General features: G+C 36.0%; 1 protein-coding gene across 2 annotated transcripts in view; it reads left to right on the forward strand.

The window, feature by feature from the left end:
- The window catches only part of igf2r (insulin-like growth factor 2 receptor), a 116,203-nt gene that overhangs the window by 79,446 nt on the left and 18,836 nt on the right, over positions 1-17,921 (forward strand). The window contains exons 28-39 of one of the 2 annotated variants that reach the window (XM_028820866.2): positions 2,132-2,262; positions 2,847-2,950; positions 4,398-4,531; positions 4,816-5,009; positions 5,124-5,250; positions 6,342-6,473; positions 8,163-8,425; positions 9,751-9,963; positions 10,376-10,525; positions 14,318-14,479; positions 15,093-15,291; positions 15,654-15,888. In XM_028820866.2, the coding sequence (XP_028676699.1) occupies positions 2,132-2,262; positions 2,847-2,950; positions 4,398-4,531; positions 4,816-5,009; positions 5,124-5,250; positions 6,342-6,473; positions 8,163-8,425; positions 9,751-9,963; positions 10,376-10,525; positions 14,318-14,479; positions 15,093-15,291; positions 15,654-15,888 (2,044 nt within the window). The remainder of the gene's footprint in view (positions 1-2,131; positions 2,263-2,846; positions 2,951-4,397; positions 4,532-4,815; positions 5,010-5,123; positions 5,251-6,341; positions 6,474-8,162; positions 8,426-9,750; positions 9,964-10,375; positions 10,526-14,317; positions 14,480-15,092; positions 15,292-15,653; positions 15,889-17,921) is intronic. The other variant, XM_028820867.2, reaches the window with a different exon arrangement.

Here is a 17,921-nt window from a genome sequence, read left to right on the forward strand (position 1 = left end):
ACAAATACAATATTAGTAATTTTAAGTGTCATTTAGGATATTTCTGATTTGGGAAACAATTAAGTGTGGAACACAAAATTAACGTTTTGGTCTGCTAAATTTCTTTTGGGGACAGAATGAGAATTGTGTTTTGTAAGACATTTATTGTAATGTACTTTATTTGAACATTTCAGTAATTTTAAACAAAATTCTGCCTTTGATATTCTAATTAAAAGTGATGTAATAATGGTATAACTTTAGTGTACTAGATACTATACTCATCCCAAGTTGGGTGTGCAATGGATGAGAGAGAAGATTTCTGGAGTAAGTTAGATGAAGTGGTGGAGAGTGTACCCAAGGGGGAGAGAGTGGTGATTGGAGTGGATTTCAGTGGACATATTGGTGAAGGAAACAGAGGAAATGAGGAGGTGTTGGGTAGATATGGTGTCAAGGAAAGGAATGCAGTAGGTCAGATGGTACTGGATTTTGCGGAAAGGATGGGCATAGCTGTGGTAAATACATATTTTAAGAAGAGTGAGCAACATAGGGTGACAAAGAGTGGAGGACGATGCCCACGGGTAGATTATATCCTATGCAGGAGGGTCAGTCTAAAGGTGATTGTAGACTGCAAAGTTGTGGCAGGGGAAAACGTAATTGGGCAGCATTGGATGGTGGTCTGTAGGATGATGCTGAAGATCAAGAAGAAGAGGAGGATAGTGAAGCCAGATCCAAGGATTGAATGGTGGAAGTGGGGGAAAAAAAGGAGGTAAGACAGGCACTGGGTGGCAGTGAAGAGTTTCCAGACAGCTGGGCAACTACAGGAATAGTTGACAGCAAGAAGGGTGTTTGGTGTGTCATCTGGACAGGTGGAGGAAAAGGAAACTTGGTGGTGGAATGGGGAAGTACAGGAGAGTATACAGAGGAAGAGGTTGGCAAAGAAGTGGGATAGTCCGAGAAATGCAGAAAGTAGACAGGAGTACAAGGAGATAAGGCATAAGGTGAAGAGAGTGGTGGCGAAGGCTAAAGGAAAAGCGTATGATGAGCTGCATGATAGGTTGGACACTAAGGAAGGAGAAAAGGACCTGTACTGATTAGCAATACAGAGGGACCAAGCTGGGAAAAATGTGCAGCAGGTTAGGGTGATAAAGGATAAAGATGGAAACAAGCGAGGAGAGTGTTGAGCAGATGGAAAGAGTACTTTGAGAGGCTGATGAATGAATACAATGAGAGGGAGAGAAGGTTGAATGGTGTGGAGATAGTGAATCAGGAAGTGAAACAGATTAGCAAGGAGGAAGTAAGGACAACTATGAACAGGGTGAAAAACGGGAAGGCTGTTGGTCCAGATGACATATCTGTGGAAGCATGGAGGTGTTTAGGCAGTGGAGTTTTAACCGAATTTTAGCCAAAGACAGGATACTTGTGTAAATGAGAGGGTGGTCAGTGTAATTGTGAGGATGCAGGGAGTAGGGTTGGTCAAGGTGGATGAGTTTAAATACTTGGGATCAACAGTACAGAGTAATGGGGATTGTGAAAGAGAAGTGAAAAAGAGAGTGCAGGCAGGGTTGAATGGGTAGAGAAGAGTGTCAGGAGTGATTTGTGATAGACTGGTATCAGCAAGAGTGAAAGGGAAGGTCTACAGGACGGTAGTGAGACCAGCTTTGTTATATGGGTTGGAGATGGTAGCAGTGACCAAAAAATGGGAGACAGAGCTGGAAATGGCAGGGTTAAAGATGCTAAGGTTTGTGTTGGGTGTGACGAGGATGAATAGGATTAGAAATGAGGACTTTAGAGGGTCAGCTCAGGTTGGACGGTTTAGAGACAAAGTCAGGGGGGCGAGATTGTATTGATTTGGATATGTACAGAGGAGAGATGCTGAGGATATTGGGAGAAGGGTGCTAAGGATAGAACTGCCAAGCAAGGGAAAAAGAGTAAGGCATAAGCGAAGGTTTATGGATGTGGTGAGAGAGGACATGTTAGAAAGGTTTTCTTTAGACGGAAACGGTCACTTGGAATAAATTACCAAGTAGCATGATTGATTGTATTTTAAGGGCATTCAAATCTTGATTTGGTTTTTTCAAATTGGTCAGAGATTGTTTGGCGAAATGTCTCATTTTCATCAAAACTGTTCATATATTCACATTTTGCTCTTAAGGACGATACACAAAAACTATTACTTATGATGATGGACTGATCAAGATAAACTACACCAATGGAGAAACTTGCCACCGAATATATAAAAGATCAACTACAATTATGTTTTATTGTGACCACAGTCAAACTTCGGTAAGTACTATACACATTAGTTCAAACTTTTCAGCATTGTTTTGGCCTGTTTAGCAAAATTAAACCTATTGTCAACCAGTATTCAAATTGTATTATGGTCTTTGTTATCCCTCATTATTTAAGAGAATAGTTTTTTTGAATAGAAAATATTTCACAAGAAAACATTGCATTACATTATTGAACATTACATGCCATAGGTTGCTGTTAAGGAGAGCAGAAGGAGAGATTAATACTTTGACCATTTAATTAATTAATTGCACGATATAGGTACAAATATAGCTTTAACAGTAATTTATCTGAGTGTTCATACACTATATTGTTTTTGTACTTTATTTCAGTTGTAAAGGCAGAGTGTAGTTTACTTAAATAATTGAATTAGCCAATATAGTTGTACCTAATATGTATCAGCAACCCTAATCTATTTGTTTGGCTAAATTTTAATCTTTGAGAAACATTCTGCTTGTGGATTTTTATATTTGATTCCTTCATCTTGTGCTTCTTTCTACCCTTTTCACTTTTCAGTTCTTTAAACTAAAAAAAAACTGTAAATGTTGTTTTTTTTTTTTTCCTTTTTTTCTGAATAGGCGAAGCCAGTATTTTTGAAGGAAACACTTGACTGTAGTTATTTGTTTGAGTTTCATACTTCATATGCTTGTCGTCCTTTCAAGACAATTGAGTGTTCAGCCAAGTAAGTACACCAGTTGTTTATCTCAAAAGACTTATTTATTTCTATGTGCATTAGAGAGGAATGAATCATGTAAAGTCCAACACAAGGGTGTAGTGGGTAGCCCTTGCCTCCACAGAGATCCAGCAACTTTGGTTTGAATCCTGTGCCTGGACCTTATCTGTGTGGAGTTTGCTCATTCTTCCCATGTCATATTGGGTTTTCCTCCAGGTACTCCCATTTCCTTCCACATCCTCAAAGATTTGTAAATTGAGCTAACTGGCAATTCCACATTTTCCCCTCAGTATAGTTGTGAGTGCCATAAAGGATAAATCCAGGAGAATAATTTTTCTCATGCTCAAAGCAGAAAAGAAGTACTTCCGGGGGAAAAAGACCGCAATGGGAGCCAGAATGTTTATAGTAATTGGCATTTGCAGAACATATCTTAAAAAGATACCTGTGTTCTTCAATGAACAGAGATGATAATCAGGATCATTAGTCAAGCCCATAGCAATTTGTTTTCTTGGGGTAATTTGCAAGCAATGTACAAACTTGAATTATATATACTACGAGTCTGGATTTTTAGAAATTGCTTGAATATTTCTAAAAATAATTCTCTACAAAATTAACATAGCATAGGGGAGGTCATTTGGCCACACTGAAATGGATGGTATGGGACAACAGGAAGCCTGACATAATTTAGCAACAGGTTTCACAGTTGGGGAAACCAAGTAATAAAATCTATAAAGGAGATGATGAGGTGGTAGCTGGATTAATAAATGTTGCAGTCAACAGTTTAAATGCACAGGCTATGCTTTCTGTCCAGTAAAGCTTGTTTTTTTATGGGTTTGAACAAACAGACTCTTATTTTATTTTATTGATATGTACATAAAGATTACAAAATGTTTATCCTTGTTGTTGAACCTTGTTGACTATCTTCGTAAGTCGTATATATGATGTAGTTTCAATAGATCAATGATTGGATAGAGGGAAAGATAATCTACGGCCAATAGTTTTTTGGTGATGCTCAAAAAAGTTTTGTGGTGTACATGCGGAAGATGTAAAACAATCCTTTTCACTCAAATGCTTTTGCTACCAAGAGGAGGGGGTCTTTGTCAAGTGAGGCTGCTCTTTGTGTTACGTGGTTCACAAATGATGTATGTAGAACTCATTTCTGTTTTTACCAGATTGTGATTGGCCAGGTTATCTTTCTCATTTTACTTGTTTTTATTTACAGCATTTGCTATTAGTAAGTTCAGAGTGTTCTATACTTTCAGAAGTATAATATTGTACTTAAACTAAATCATAAAAGAATGCTATAGTATGCACATACACTTATTTTGGTGTTTAATTATGATGTGTATTGTTAGCATCAAGTTTTTTTTTTTTATTTTATTCTAGTCATTTGCATAATAAAAAATATTATTTAGAGTCAACTTTAATATTGTAAAATGTCTGTGGTGTTTTTCAGAGACAATGAAGGAAACTCTTTTGACCTTTCATCTTTGTCACTTCACCAAAGCAATTGGGTGATTGAACCATTGACCAGAGACACAGGAAAGCGTTATTATATCAATATATGCAAGTCATTAGTGCAGCAAAATGGTAAGAAAAGTTTAGAAAGGTATAAAGAAAAAAATTACTTAAGATTTTGTAAAAATATTTCATTTAGTGTGGTAAGCTCTGTCTGGCAGATCTTAATTATGCATATTTTTACACTGGAAAAAAGACACGGGGGGGCTTGCATTCTGTCATAAGTGGGTTTGGAAGTGCGTAGATTCAGGTTTAAGATCTGGTCTGCATAAGAAAAACACTAAAGTTGTTTAGTTTTTTGTTTTTTCTTAAAATACTGCCTCCCAGCCTTAATCTGAGACATTGTTTTATTTTAGGTTCCTGGAATTGTTCATCAAATTCTGCATCCTGCTTAAAAGATGGCTCTAGATACATAAATTTGGGAGAAGTGGCAGAAGGAGTACATTGGGACAGTGGGTTTTTAAAATTAACATACGAGAATGGGGATAATTGTCCAAGTGGCCAGAGAAGGAAAACTGTTATAAGATTCAAATGTGATGAAGAGAAAGTGGTATGTTTGTGAACTGCTTTCGTTGTCTTAGAGTTAACCCTATTATCTTAGCTCTTCTAATACTATCTAATTTAAATACATTTTTCCCGTATTATATATTTTAATATTTTATAGGATTCACTGCCAATTGTGACCACTGCATTGGAGGACTGTGTCTACTTATTTGTGTGGCATACTGCAGCTGCCTGCCCTCTAAAGAGTAATACAAATAATGACTGCAGAGTCAGTAACCCTGAATCAGGTATTGATTTTGTATTGTGGACCTAAGTTTTCAAATCAAAGTTCTGGGTTGTGACTGAAAGAAAGAGACTTTTGAGTATGTGCAACCAAAATTGAGTTTCTGCACAAGATTCTTGGACTTGTTTTCTGTTCCAGGATACAGGGCTTAGATGTGGTAGAATCCCTGCTTTTGTGGATTACTAAGAAGAAGAAAAAACTTAAACATTCAAATGATGAAAAACAGAAAAACAAATGCATGAGTGAAGATGTAAACAAATAAAATACTGTATACATATAGTTATAAGAATATTCTAGTACTATAGTATTCCTCTCACTCCAGATGAATATACAACTGGTAGTACACTCAAAGCAAAATTTTTGAGTGAACAAAATAAAAAACACATCTGAATCTGAGTTTAATTCTGTTGGCTTGCTACCCTTGTGTGATATGTACACAGTATGCATTACAAGACTGTTAGATTTGTGGCTTGCTGTACATTTTGTTTGACTTTCCATCATTTTTCAATTTTATAAATTTTTATTTGGGGTTTATGTCAGTTCATACTGGCTGAAGTTTTTAGCTTCCCATTTTCTCTGAGGTAAACAATTGTTTCTATCAGCTATCCCTGCTTCAGTTTATATATTGCGTTTCAACTAAACTCTATTAAACTTTGTAACAGTACAAGACTACAAATCAAAGTATTGCATTCAAATCTAATTGAAGCTGTCGTTTTGCAGGATGTCTTACAGGAGATATATATGTACAGTATATTTATAACCAAAGTTTAATTACCTGTTTCAGTTTAAAACAATATTTCTTGAAACGTTGTGTCTTGCAATGACCATTGACAGAACCCAAGGTTATTCATAAGTAAAAACAAGAATTGATCCATGGTGGGGGAATGTTTTACTCCTATCTAATTAACCTATGGCCCTATAATGGATGCTTGTTGTCTTAGGAAATTTCCTAAGCAAAGCTGGGTAATGTAGCTAGTTTATATCAAGACTCAAATCTGGTTAACAGGTTTTAGTCTAGTCATTATATGCTTGAGAAATGTATGTTTGCAATTACAATAAATGTATTAATTGTGTTTCCTCTCAAATATTTTTAAGGTTATCTGTTTGATCTGAATGATTTTGCAAAAGATGGCGGATATACAATTCATGATGCAACAGACAAGAATAAAGTGATCTCCCTCAATATCTGTGGTGCTGTTTCAAAGGGCATTTGCTCAGAAGGAACTGGTAAGTTGAGAAATGTATTTCCCTGGTTTGTTTTTAACCTTTGTTTGGGTTTGCAATGGTTGCATGTGTGTTATTTTTTTTTTAACCTTCTTTAAATGGTAACTCAATTAAAGCTGTTGAACTTGTGCCTTGTAAAGTCACCATTTGATCTCCTAACATATAAACAATAACTAAAAAGGTTACATTCTCTTCTGAGGGCAGCACAGTGGTGCACTGGTAGAACTGCTGCCTCGCAGTTAGGAGACCTAGTTAGGTCCTCCCTGCTTGGAGTTTGCATGTTCTCCCCGTGTCTGCGTGGGTTTCCTCCCACAGTCCAAAGATATGCAGATTAGGCGCATTGGCAATTCTAAATTGACCCTAGTGTGTGCTTGGGGTGTGTGTGTGTGTGTGTGTGTGTGCGCCCTGCCCGGGGTTTGTTTCCTGCCTTGCCCCGTGTGTTGGCTGGGTTTCACTTCAGCAGACCCCCGTGACCCTGTAGTTAGGATATAGCGGGTTGGATAATGGATGGATGGACATTCTCTTCTGGACTGCAGTTGTGTAGTAAAAATCCAGGTATGTTTCTGTTGTGGCTGTTTTTTTTAACTCATTTATTTTGTTTGTACTCCCCAAAAAAAGTATGCGTTTTTTTGTGTTGACTTAGTGCCCTTTAGGGTGTTTTTTTGTGAGTTTATGTGAGAGTGCATCCATGTAAATTATTAGTTGTAACAACCTAATGAAAAGTGCAAAGGTTTAAAATATTTTTAGGTCATTTTACTTGTCAATACATTTTTAAATATATAAAGACTCCATAAGACCAAGCTTCATCATCAGTCAAATAGTAGCAAAGTCATAGTGACTATTCACTGAAGGCCAGTTTATTAATAAAAAAAAATGGTTCATAATAGAAATAAAATTGTTTACATCAATTTTTTATTTTAGGCCTGTTGTAGATGGAGTTTCCAGCAGGATTATAAAGTTAGACAATAAATGAGCTGAGCAACTTGTTGAATTTGCAAAAGATTTCAATGCATTCCCAATTAATCTTGCTGAGACCACTTTTTTAAGTGACACTTTTTGCTGTGCAGTGTTCAATGGAGGATTAGTCAGAACTGTGAATGCCAAACTATTGAGTTGACAGAGCGTAACATTTTCTAAGAACTGGAAATATATACTGGGTGGAACTTGGGTCACTGGGGCAGGATGATGCTCCTTCGTGGTGATCTGAAAACGTTTGATCTTGTAAAATATTACTGAAAGCAAACTCAAGCAGTCATGTGTAGAATTTCACTACAAGCCGCAAAACAGGAAAGCTCTCAATTTGTGCACTCATAAAGAGAGATCTGGCAACATTTCAGTTTCAGAGTGTGATCCTAAGGGAAGAAATGTGATCCCATCTACCAAAAGTGTTAAGACAGTATTATTGAACATGATGAAGTATATATAATCCTGCGTTTTATTTGTAAAGACAATATATAAAAGTACTTGTGTGAATCAATGTGTAAGATGATTTCCTGCTGTGCATCTGAGTGTATGTGAATACTTCCTGCATATGCTCTAAATTTGAATTTCACTTTGAAAGAATTCTATCTCATTAGATAATTAATGTTCATTTTTTGTGTTGTCTCACATGTTTTACAGTTCAAATCCATTTTAATATTTTTTGAGATGCTTCTGCTGTATGTTTGTTTCATTTTTTCTTTTTATTTATAGGGGTGTGCATTCGCAATGGCCAGAATGTAGTGAATGCTGGAAAATTTTCTAAAAGTCTTACTTATATGGATCAAGTATTACAGCTTGTCTATGATGGTGGTGATCCATGCCCAAGAAACCCCACTTTGACTCATAAAAGTATCTTAAGCTTTGTATGTAAATCTGAAGCAGGATCTGGTGATGGACCAGTGCTAGTAGCATCAGATGAGGAGACCTGCAGCCATTTTTTTTCTTGGCACACACCTCGTGTTTGTGAACAACGGGTAGGAAACCTGAAGCTAATATTTTATATTATGATTGTAATTTACTTAGTTCTTAGCTTCTTTAATGAGTTCAATCATTTCTGTGTTTAGTGAAATTACAAAGAACACTCCAAAACCTAATAAATGTCATGGTACACTGGTTTGTGATTCGCTAATGTTTATTTACACATGCATATGTCAAGAGAATGTTTTTTTTTTTTAATAAAAAAATATTTCTCTTGGGAAAGAAATAATTAATTAGGTTCATCATGATTAAATAAATCAACTATTTTTTTTTTTTATAATTTCTGTAACTCTTTAATGTAAAAAGCAAGCTTAAAAGGAGAATAGATTATTTGATGTATGTTTCAGTTATAAAAATGCAATTTAAAACTTTTTTTAAATGGATGTCAAAATGTATACTTTGTGTTTAGCCTGTGACCTCACTTCTCCAATTATAATGTTCCCTTAAAGTCCAAAAATCCAACAAAATCTGAACGGGAGACTGTAAGAAACTATCATGAATTTATCTTACGCTTGCTTTTAGAAAGAAAAGAAAAGTAACAATGCTCGGTGTACCAAATATTTGAAAATAAACAATTGCATACTGTAGTGAACATCAGATGACTGTAAATGTCTACCTGTGCCTTTCACAAGTCAAGGTGCTAACTATAAATTAAGTTTACGACTTTCTCAAAAATCTTAAGACAAGTGGAAAAAAATTTAAACAAGCAATTTTCAAAAGGTGTTGTGGAAGTTTGATTTTTTTCTAGCAAATAAATGAACAGTTTGGTCTGACCAGTATATCTCTTTCAGTGCTTTACAGTTAAATGTTCTGTACTTGCAAGGAGAATTTTGAGACAAGATTTTACTGATTGTATTTATTTGCCTATTTCCAACAGATCTCCCAAGGAGTGATTTATAGATTGTCCTATCAGGCTAATGCCTTTTTACCAACAGGTTTTATTTACATGAATGAATAAGTTACTATATCACCTGTTTTTTAAATTTTTTTTTATAATTTATGGCCTTTGAGTGTTCTTTGTTTCAATTGAAAAAATCTGTTAAAAGGTTTACATTTTGTATGTGAAAGTACACCTTTCAAAGTCTGAGAATATCTAAGTGAAACTGTTAAATTCCATGTAGTATTTTGAAATTGTATAATTTTGGCATTCCTTGAAAACCTCCATCTTATTGCTTTTTGCCTAATTTCTTTCAGGCAACCCATTATATTAAAATGTGCAACTTCAACAACCATATTTGCTTATTCTGTTAAGGCTGTTCACAAATGATCAAATGACAGTGTTTTTAGCATTTTGTAATAACTTCTCTTTTTTTGCCCTCAGGTTAATTGCTCAGTTTGGAATAGGACCTCAATTATTGACTTAAGACCTCTTATTCATAAGTCTGGTTATTATTCAGCCTTTGATGATGATTTGGACAATGGCAATTCTCCAGATTTCTACATTAATGTCTGCCAACCTCTTAACCCCATTCCAGGAGTAAAGTGTCCTCCTGGGGCAGCCGTCTGTCTGGTTCCAGTTTCTGGACCACCCATAGTAAGTCCAAATGCCTGTTAAAGGGTGGTGTTGAATTACTTATTGATACTGTTTTATGTATTGTTTATTCGTGCTTTTTCAAGTTATAAAATGTGTTTCTCTTTGGGAGATTTTCATTCTTTAAAATTATTTTTCTCCCTAATGCTATCTGATTAAGTCACATTCATGAATTCATGAAATGCCACATAAATATTCACATGCTGCATTAAATATTTGTGTCAGAGCTACAACATTGTAAATACTTTTATGGTTTATTTTTTAATCTCTTCCAGTAATGTAATCAGTTGAAATAAACCTAGTATTTGTTTAATTTTGAAGATTAGTAGCATTTATTTTGTAAAACACTAGAATTAACCATATAGTGTTGGATTAAAAATAATGCGTTAGTATTTTATGTATTTACCCTTTGCAGGACATTGGCAGAATTTCTGGTCCTCCACAGATCAATACAGGAATTAATGAAGTTTACATGAATTTTAAGAGCAATACAGTTTGCTCAACAAACTCTAATAAAAACTACTCGTCTCTCATTGTGTTTCACTGTCAAAGAGGCACTGAACTGGTAAGATGTTTTAACAACACTAATGTTTTTTATTTCCTAAAGACCAACATTGAGTCACTTTTTATACTGTAACAGTAATAGCCAGACAAAGATTAAAGCTTTTCCCTGGTTCCCTTTCATATTACTGGTCAGACATTTTTTGTGACTATAGAGTCAGAGGAGTCACTGTGGCCTTTGTAGTACAAAAACAAAATGAACCTGTTACTTTTAAGTTTGACTGAGCTGGTTACAAAATGCATTTTTCAACCCTTAAAAATACAGAAGAGTAAATTCATGAGAAAAGAATCCGAAACACCTTTAAGGTATTTTCATATGTTGCACCGCATGGTGATAAGAATAAGTGCTAGTAAAACTAGCACATTCATCAACCTGTACTGTGATATGATTCAAATAACCCAGACACAGGTGGTGTATCTTTTATTATATTGCATTTCTATCCAGTTTCTAAGTAAACGTTATCTATTTTTATGATATGGGAAGCATTTGGCAAATTCACCAATTAGAATTTAAACCTGTCCCAGATGACTTTCTTTCTTAGAGCTCACACGTGCAGCATCTTAGGGACATCATTTAAACCAACGTGTAATTCTTTTGAACTTGGGAGCATACTGGAGTATCAAAAAAAGGTCAGCAACACAAAGTACATGGATGACGACTGCTGCGTTTCTATGCAACCAAGTATTCATTGGTCATAGCTATAACTATATAAAAAAGGTATGTTTGTTGCCACCAGTTTAAGTGTAAGCTGAGTTGTTTTCACTGCTGATTTGAACACATGAGATAAATTAAATAAAAAAAAAAACAAAAAACATATAAACCATGCCAAGCCCTTTTATTCCTGAACAGGGTGGCAGGGGGCTTGAGCTTATCCTAGCAAACAAAGAATGCAATGTAGCAACAGTCCTCTGGACAGGGCACCAGTCCAACACAGGTTAGAGACACTGACACACCACAGACACTTGGGCCAACTTAGCATTGGCAGTCCACCTAACTAGCATGTCTTTCGACTGTGCGAGGAAACCAGAACACCAAAAAGGAAACTTACATAGACATGAGGAGAACATACAAACTTTGTGCAGGGGGGACCTGGGATGACAACCCTGGGCTGTTTATTGTGAGGCAGCAGTGCTCCACTGTGCTGTTGTGTTACTTGGCATGTAAACCTTGGGACAATATTCAGTAGAGAATAAAGACATTGTAAGCAGTTATCAGACTGAGGAAAATCAACAGAGCCTTTGTGAAAATGTTTTTTTTTTTTTTAAAGTCAACATCACCTTGGAGGGCTGGCATATCTTTAACATTTTGCAGTTGGTGGTAGATGTGGGGGGACTAGGAAGTTTTTCTTTACAGTTTGCTTTAAGTACTGAATGGATTAAAGTATGCTCAAAATAGAACTGCTTCCAGCAACCATGTTGTCATTTTGTTAGCTCACCCTAGCAACTCAATTAATGAAGAACAAATCGCAGCACATGCACTTTAAAATCTCCCAGTAAGCAGAGAGCTACATCCCTAAGGAAACTCTTTAACAACATTCATAAATATATTTTTAGTTGGAGTGGATAAGTAGGTATGGAAGATTATGTGTGTCAATATTAAATGCAGTCCCACACGTTATCTACATTGCAATGCATATGTATGTGCTGCGCTTCATGTTGGCACTGTTTCATCGTGTCATAAGTATGAAAACATTAATCAAACGATTGATTGCTGTTCACTACAGCATGCAATTTTGTGTGAGGTTTAAACATTAATTTCTTAATCTTTGAAGAAATGTTTTTTACTGTACAATCAGACTTTGAGCTCAAGAATACTTCAGTGTCTTATGCAACATATTCTGTGTGAACCTGGAACAGACGCGAAAACATGGAGGTGTTTCGGACAGCTCTGTGTAGTGGGAGTTATCTCTTGGCATTAACTGCACCCTGAGTCTGCTGACTGTTTTAGTCTGCTTAGCCATTTGAGATGAAGGTACTAGTAATAAATAACATTCACTTAGGTACCACTTACTTCTTGTCCAGTAGGGGTGCTAACAGTAAACAGCACTTGGTAATTATCTCTGTTAAAAACTTAAAAAGATTTCCTCTGCCACTATCAGCCAACAATAAACAATTAACATCATTTCATTTCTGTGTTTCTTTTTTTACCTCTGCTGTTGGAAATGTGCTGGATTCTAAATCGTAAATTATTGCACGAGTTAAATTCTTAACTGGATCAGTGTCCTTGCAGGATCCTTAATTACAAGGATCTCCTTGTGTTACAGTAATCCTTCCTCCATCGCGGGGGTTGCGTTCCAGAGCCACCCGCGAAATAAGAAAATCCGTGAAGTAGAAACCATATGTTCATGTGGTTATTTTTATATATTTTAAGCCCTTATAAACTCTCCCACACTATTATAAACATTTCACGCACAATTATACAGCATAAACCCTTTGTATTCTCTTAGATATTAGGTAAGATTCGTTGAAATTACATACAGTAAAACCTAAATATTATTTTAAAGATATCGAGCGTCTCCGATATCACATGTGTTACAGCCATTACGACAGACAGGCCACCATCAATAAATACGTACAATGCAAGAAAAATTGTATACAATAGAATGTGTGTACAGTGACACTAAACTATGTACATGTAATAAGTATTGTACGTAAATAATTAATTATGGTTACTCACCAACAATGACACGACGACTTGTCCGATAACGATGAGTTTAATTTTACTGCACTACAAAGGATAGCGTTACAGCTCTTCTAAAGGAGCCTCTTCAGGCGACTGTTTAGCACTGCCGTTGTTCTTCTTCCATCACTCTTCAATCCAAATCCCTAAAGCAGGTTCCATCCAGACTACTGCCTTACAACGTCCACTTGCAACTCATTTTGCGACCTGGTTAAAAGACACTGCGGCCGTAGATCTTATATGCTTTTCCTCCTTTTTAAATAAAAAGAATCGTGGACTCATTTATGCTGTAATGGTGTCCTGCAGCGGTGTAGCTGTTTCCTTCCTTCAACATACCCAAAACTTTTACCTTTTCTGCAATCATTTGCATCTTCTTTTGGCACTTGTGCACGTTAATTCTGAATGAGTGAGATTAGTACTTCCTGGTTAATGCAGCACTCCGTCGCTGAGCCAATCAGCAGCACACAGGAACTTAACCGCATGCTCTGATTGGGTAGCTTCTCAGCCATCCACCAATAGCGTCCCTTGTTTCAATTCAAATGCGTCCCTTGTTTCAATTCAAATGGGCAAATCAACTGAGGAAGCACACGTACTGTAGACCGCAGACATCCGCGAAGCAGTGAAAAATCCGCGATATATATTCACATATGCTTACATTTAAAATCCGCGATGGAGTGAAGCCGCGAAAGACGAAGCGCGATATAGCAAGGGATCGCTGTATTTCCCCCCTTATATTTCATAATTTCTTTGTGTGCTGTCATATCCCAAAGACTTTTAAATTAATTGCCTTGAAATGAGTGTTATTATGAACAATTGTTTTAAAGTACAATACCTGTTGCAGTACCTTGCAGTGTTTAAATAGCATTAGTTTGGTATCAAATATGCCAGTAGAAAATACTGTAGCCAGGACCATTTTGAGGGAAGGTTTTCAGCAAAGCAAATAGGTAACGGTTCAGTTTTGCAATTCCTTTCAAGGACACTCTGAAGATTTTCAGAAAAAGAAAAAAAAAGGGACACTAATGGTTTTACAGTTGATAACATTATTGACTTGTTAAAAAATATATAACTCATTTTGTGTTATGCTACTATAAATATATATTTTTTGCTCTTCTTTAGGGTTCACCTGAGATGGTTAGAAAATCAGAATGCAGTTATGCATTTCAGTGGTTAACACCTGTGGTATGTTCTGATTCAGACAGCAGTACAGGGTGCACTTTAAGGGACGAACAGCTCCAGTACACATTTAACTTGACGGCACTTTCAGCTAAAAGCTATCAGGTATGTTGCTTAGGACATTTAAGAATCACATCCTCCTATTCTAAATTTTGCAGAGTCTTATGCAACTATTAGTGTTTTGTAAATGCAATAAGCATACTGGGTCGTCTTCAACCTAAAAGCATAAGAAAATGTTTAATCCTCATGTAGACTGCCATGTATTACAAGTAGTTTAAATACAAATGGTTATTTCTTAACAGATTAGGCTTACTTGAATTTAATGGTTCAGCTTTTCATTCACATGTGTGGAAGTCACATTTGGTCTTAATATTTATATGCAAGTGACTATTCCATGCCTTTCCCACTATTCAGAATCAAGAATTGACAGTCTTAATATTTAGTTTGTATTCATTAACAGTTTCAGGTTTTTCTCTGTTGGATTATTCTATGCTAATAACTTCAATGCTTAATTTTTTTTATAAGGTCTTAGTTTTTAGTTCTTCTTTACAGTGGTTTGTAAAGCGATTTGACACAATGATGATCTCTCTGAAACTTAATACAATTGGTAATGACTGAATATGAGCTTTTGAAGTTGTATGTGTTTTGTGTCATTTTATTTTCACTGCTCTTCCTTAAAGGTCATTGAATTTCAGTACAGTATTGTGTTTGTTTATAGGTTACAGCTGATTCCAGAGCTTACCATTTCAAAATATGCTCTGCTGTGGTTAATAATCCCTGCAATAATGGTGCTGTATGTCTGGTATCTGGAAATAATGTATCCTCCTTTGGCATGGCAAAGGCAATGCGAATGAGCTATAGTCACGATCAGGATGCTGTTGTATTAAAGTATGAAGATGGAGATCGGTGTCTTTCGGGTAGGTGTCATTAGCAAGAACAAGGGGAAACATTTTGTATAGTCTCAAAATTTAATGTATCAGTGATGCATTCTGTATTTAATAAACTTGAGTCTGTGTGTTTAGTGCTTCAGCTTTTCACAGTGGTTATTATTATCACCATCATTGTTGTTACTTGTTATTTGCCTGACACTTTTATCATAGATGACTTACAACATTTGAGATACAGTTGGTTACATTCCTTTTGTTTTTTTCCAGTTGGAGCACACACAGTTGAAGTGACTCGCTCATGGTCACACAGTGTCAGTAGCAGGATTTCAAAATGTATGCAGTACACGGCTTTGGCATGCAAGGTACTTATTGTATAATACTTTTTATACTAGGAACAGGAAACAGGATGTCCACTATCATTTTGAAATGTGATGACTCTGTGGAAAATGGAGAACCACTGCTTGTGAGTGAAACTTTGGGATGTGCTGTCACATTTGAAATGAAGACCAAGTTTGCTTGTACACCCACCAAGATGTTATGTAAAGTGGTAAATAAGCATCGAACCTATGACCTGAGAACTCTTTCGTCAATGACAGGACCCTGGTATTTCAGTAGTAACCATAATGGGTATGTTTAGCTTTCTTAATCCTGTTTATTTTTTTTTTTACTTATTAAGTAAATGTGTATTATTTTTTTTTCTCTTTTAGAGGGTTGTGTTGTCAGTTTTCCTTTTTCCAACTTTTTTGCTCACCATAAAGACTATTCCTGGTTATTTTATTACACACTCAGTGCTTTAACAGTGTTTAGATATAGTTTAAACTGAAACTACTTCACAATTTCAACCTCAAATTTAAAATGCCCGTGAATTGTCATTAAGTAGCATGTAAAAATTCTTCAGTGGTGTGTGGTGCAGCAAGCCATGGAAAGTGATAATTCATTGTAACAGAATAGCAGTATAGCTGTTTATAGCCTTACCTTTTGTTTTTACTTTCACGTATAGGGAAAGTATTATAATTGTCCAAAAATCTGATGTCGAGATTTTGATGAATCTCAACGTTTTAGACCTCCCTGACTTTCTCATATACAAAAGTATAGGGAAAGTATTGGAATCCTCCAAAAATTCAATTTCTAGATTTTGATAAATCCTCGATGTTTTACACTTCCCTGAGTCCGAAAAAATACCATTTTTAGAATTATGTCTGTGTGTCTCTGTGTGTATGTAAACACGATACCTTGAGTACGCTTTCACTTACGTCAACCAAATTTTGCATACAAGTATTACGTACAAAACGTAGATTTCTATCGACTTTTGGACTATTTCCATTAACCGGAAGTGGTACTTTACCTTTTATTCAATAATATATTGTTCAATATATTAATAATTTGATTTGTTTTTGATGGTTCTTTAATGCACATAATATAAAAATGTAATCATTATCTTGCGCTTTACTCCTCAAATATCCATCCCCATATCGGAGTATATAAGAAAGTCCTGGGGAGACCACTCCTGATTTTTTTTTCTTTTCTTCTTTCTTTCTTAAATGGCTATCGAGAAAATGGGCACACTAACCCTGATGGGATGAGCATGTGTGTTGAATTCACAGTGACTGGGGGTTTACGTGTTTGTGGTATTCGTGCCTGATTCATGCAGCGTTGCTAGAATCAGACGAACATCTGGAAGGGTGAGGTCTGCTGCCTGTTGTGCCCTGCCTCTGTTGAAAAAGGGAAAAGAAGTAATACAAGCAGTACATTTCCTAGTTAAAAAGAAGCGTTATGAGCTTAGCAAAGTCCCAAGCTAAAAATTTACTTACTAATTTACATTTAGTACTTACTGGAGATAGTGCAATTGCATGAGAGTGAGAAAGCAAGGCAATTACTTAGGGATGCCTCTGTAAATTGAAGAGTTCTGCGAGGAAGGGAAGTGTAGCGTCGATACATGCGCCATGATTGGAGGAATAAGAATGCATCGATGGAGATTGGGCACCTTGACCCCCCCTTTGACATATAAAACTGGGGAATAGACACTACAGGTTGTCTCTTGACCAGATTGGGTGTCTGGCTAACCCTCAGGCCAGCACAAATAGTGCGGGTGGAGTGGTGAACAAGTGTTAACGCCCCTAAATGTTAATAGGGGACTTTAACAGTTTCTTTTTCCTGTTTTAAGGTAAATAACTTTTTGATTTGTTTTTCTTTTTTGGCTCTTGGTTGGCACCAGAAAAAGGGAAAAGACTAAATTTCTATAAATATTTGCTTCTTGCCATTTTTATTTTTTTGCTGTGTATGAGTTATTATGAGTGGGTTTTATTTAATTACACTGCATTACTTTGTTTTGGGAATTTCATTTCAAAAGAACAGTTTTTTTATTTATGTCTATAAATTTTTATTTGTGCCTCTCTGCTCTCACCGTTGATATGCTCTGTCTGTGAACTACAAGAGCACAAAGTGTAGCATGGCTCCAAATCCCACTACACAGGGTTTCACAGAGGGATGTTAATTTCATTTCCAAAGGACTATAACGCACGACACGCGTGCGGGCTCAAAGTAAACTGACACACATTCGGATTTCTGTAGTTTGTAGATGTTGTGGATGGACCAATAAGAAAAATTTGATTTTTCTCAATGCTCTTACTCAAATCTACTTGCTGTGTGGCAGAATTAGT

This window comes from Erpetoichthys calabaricus, chromosome 15 (genome assembly GCF_900747795.2).
Source record: "Erpetoichthys calabaricus chromosome 15, fErpCal1.3, whole genome shotgun sequence".
In the NCBI taxonomy this organism is placed as follows: Eukaryota; Metazoa; Chordata; class Cladistia; order Polypteriformes; family Polypteridae; genus Erpetoichthys; species Erpetoichthys calabaricus.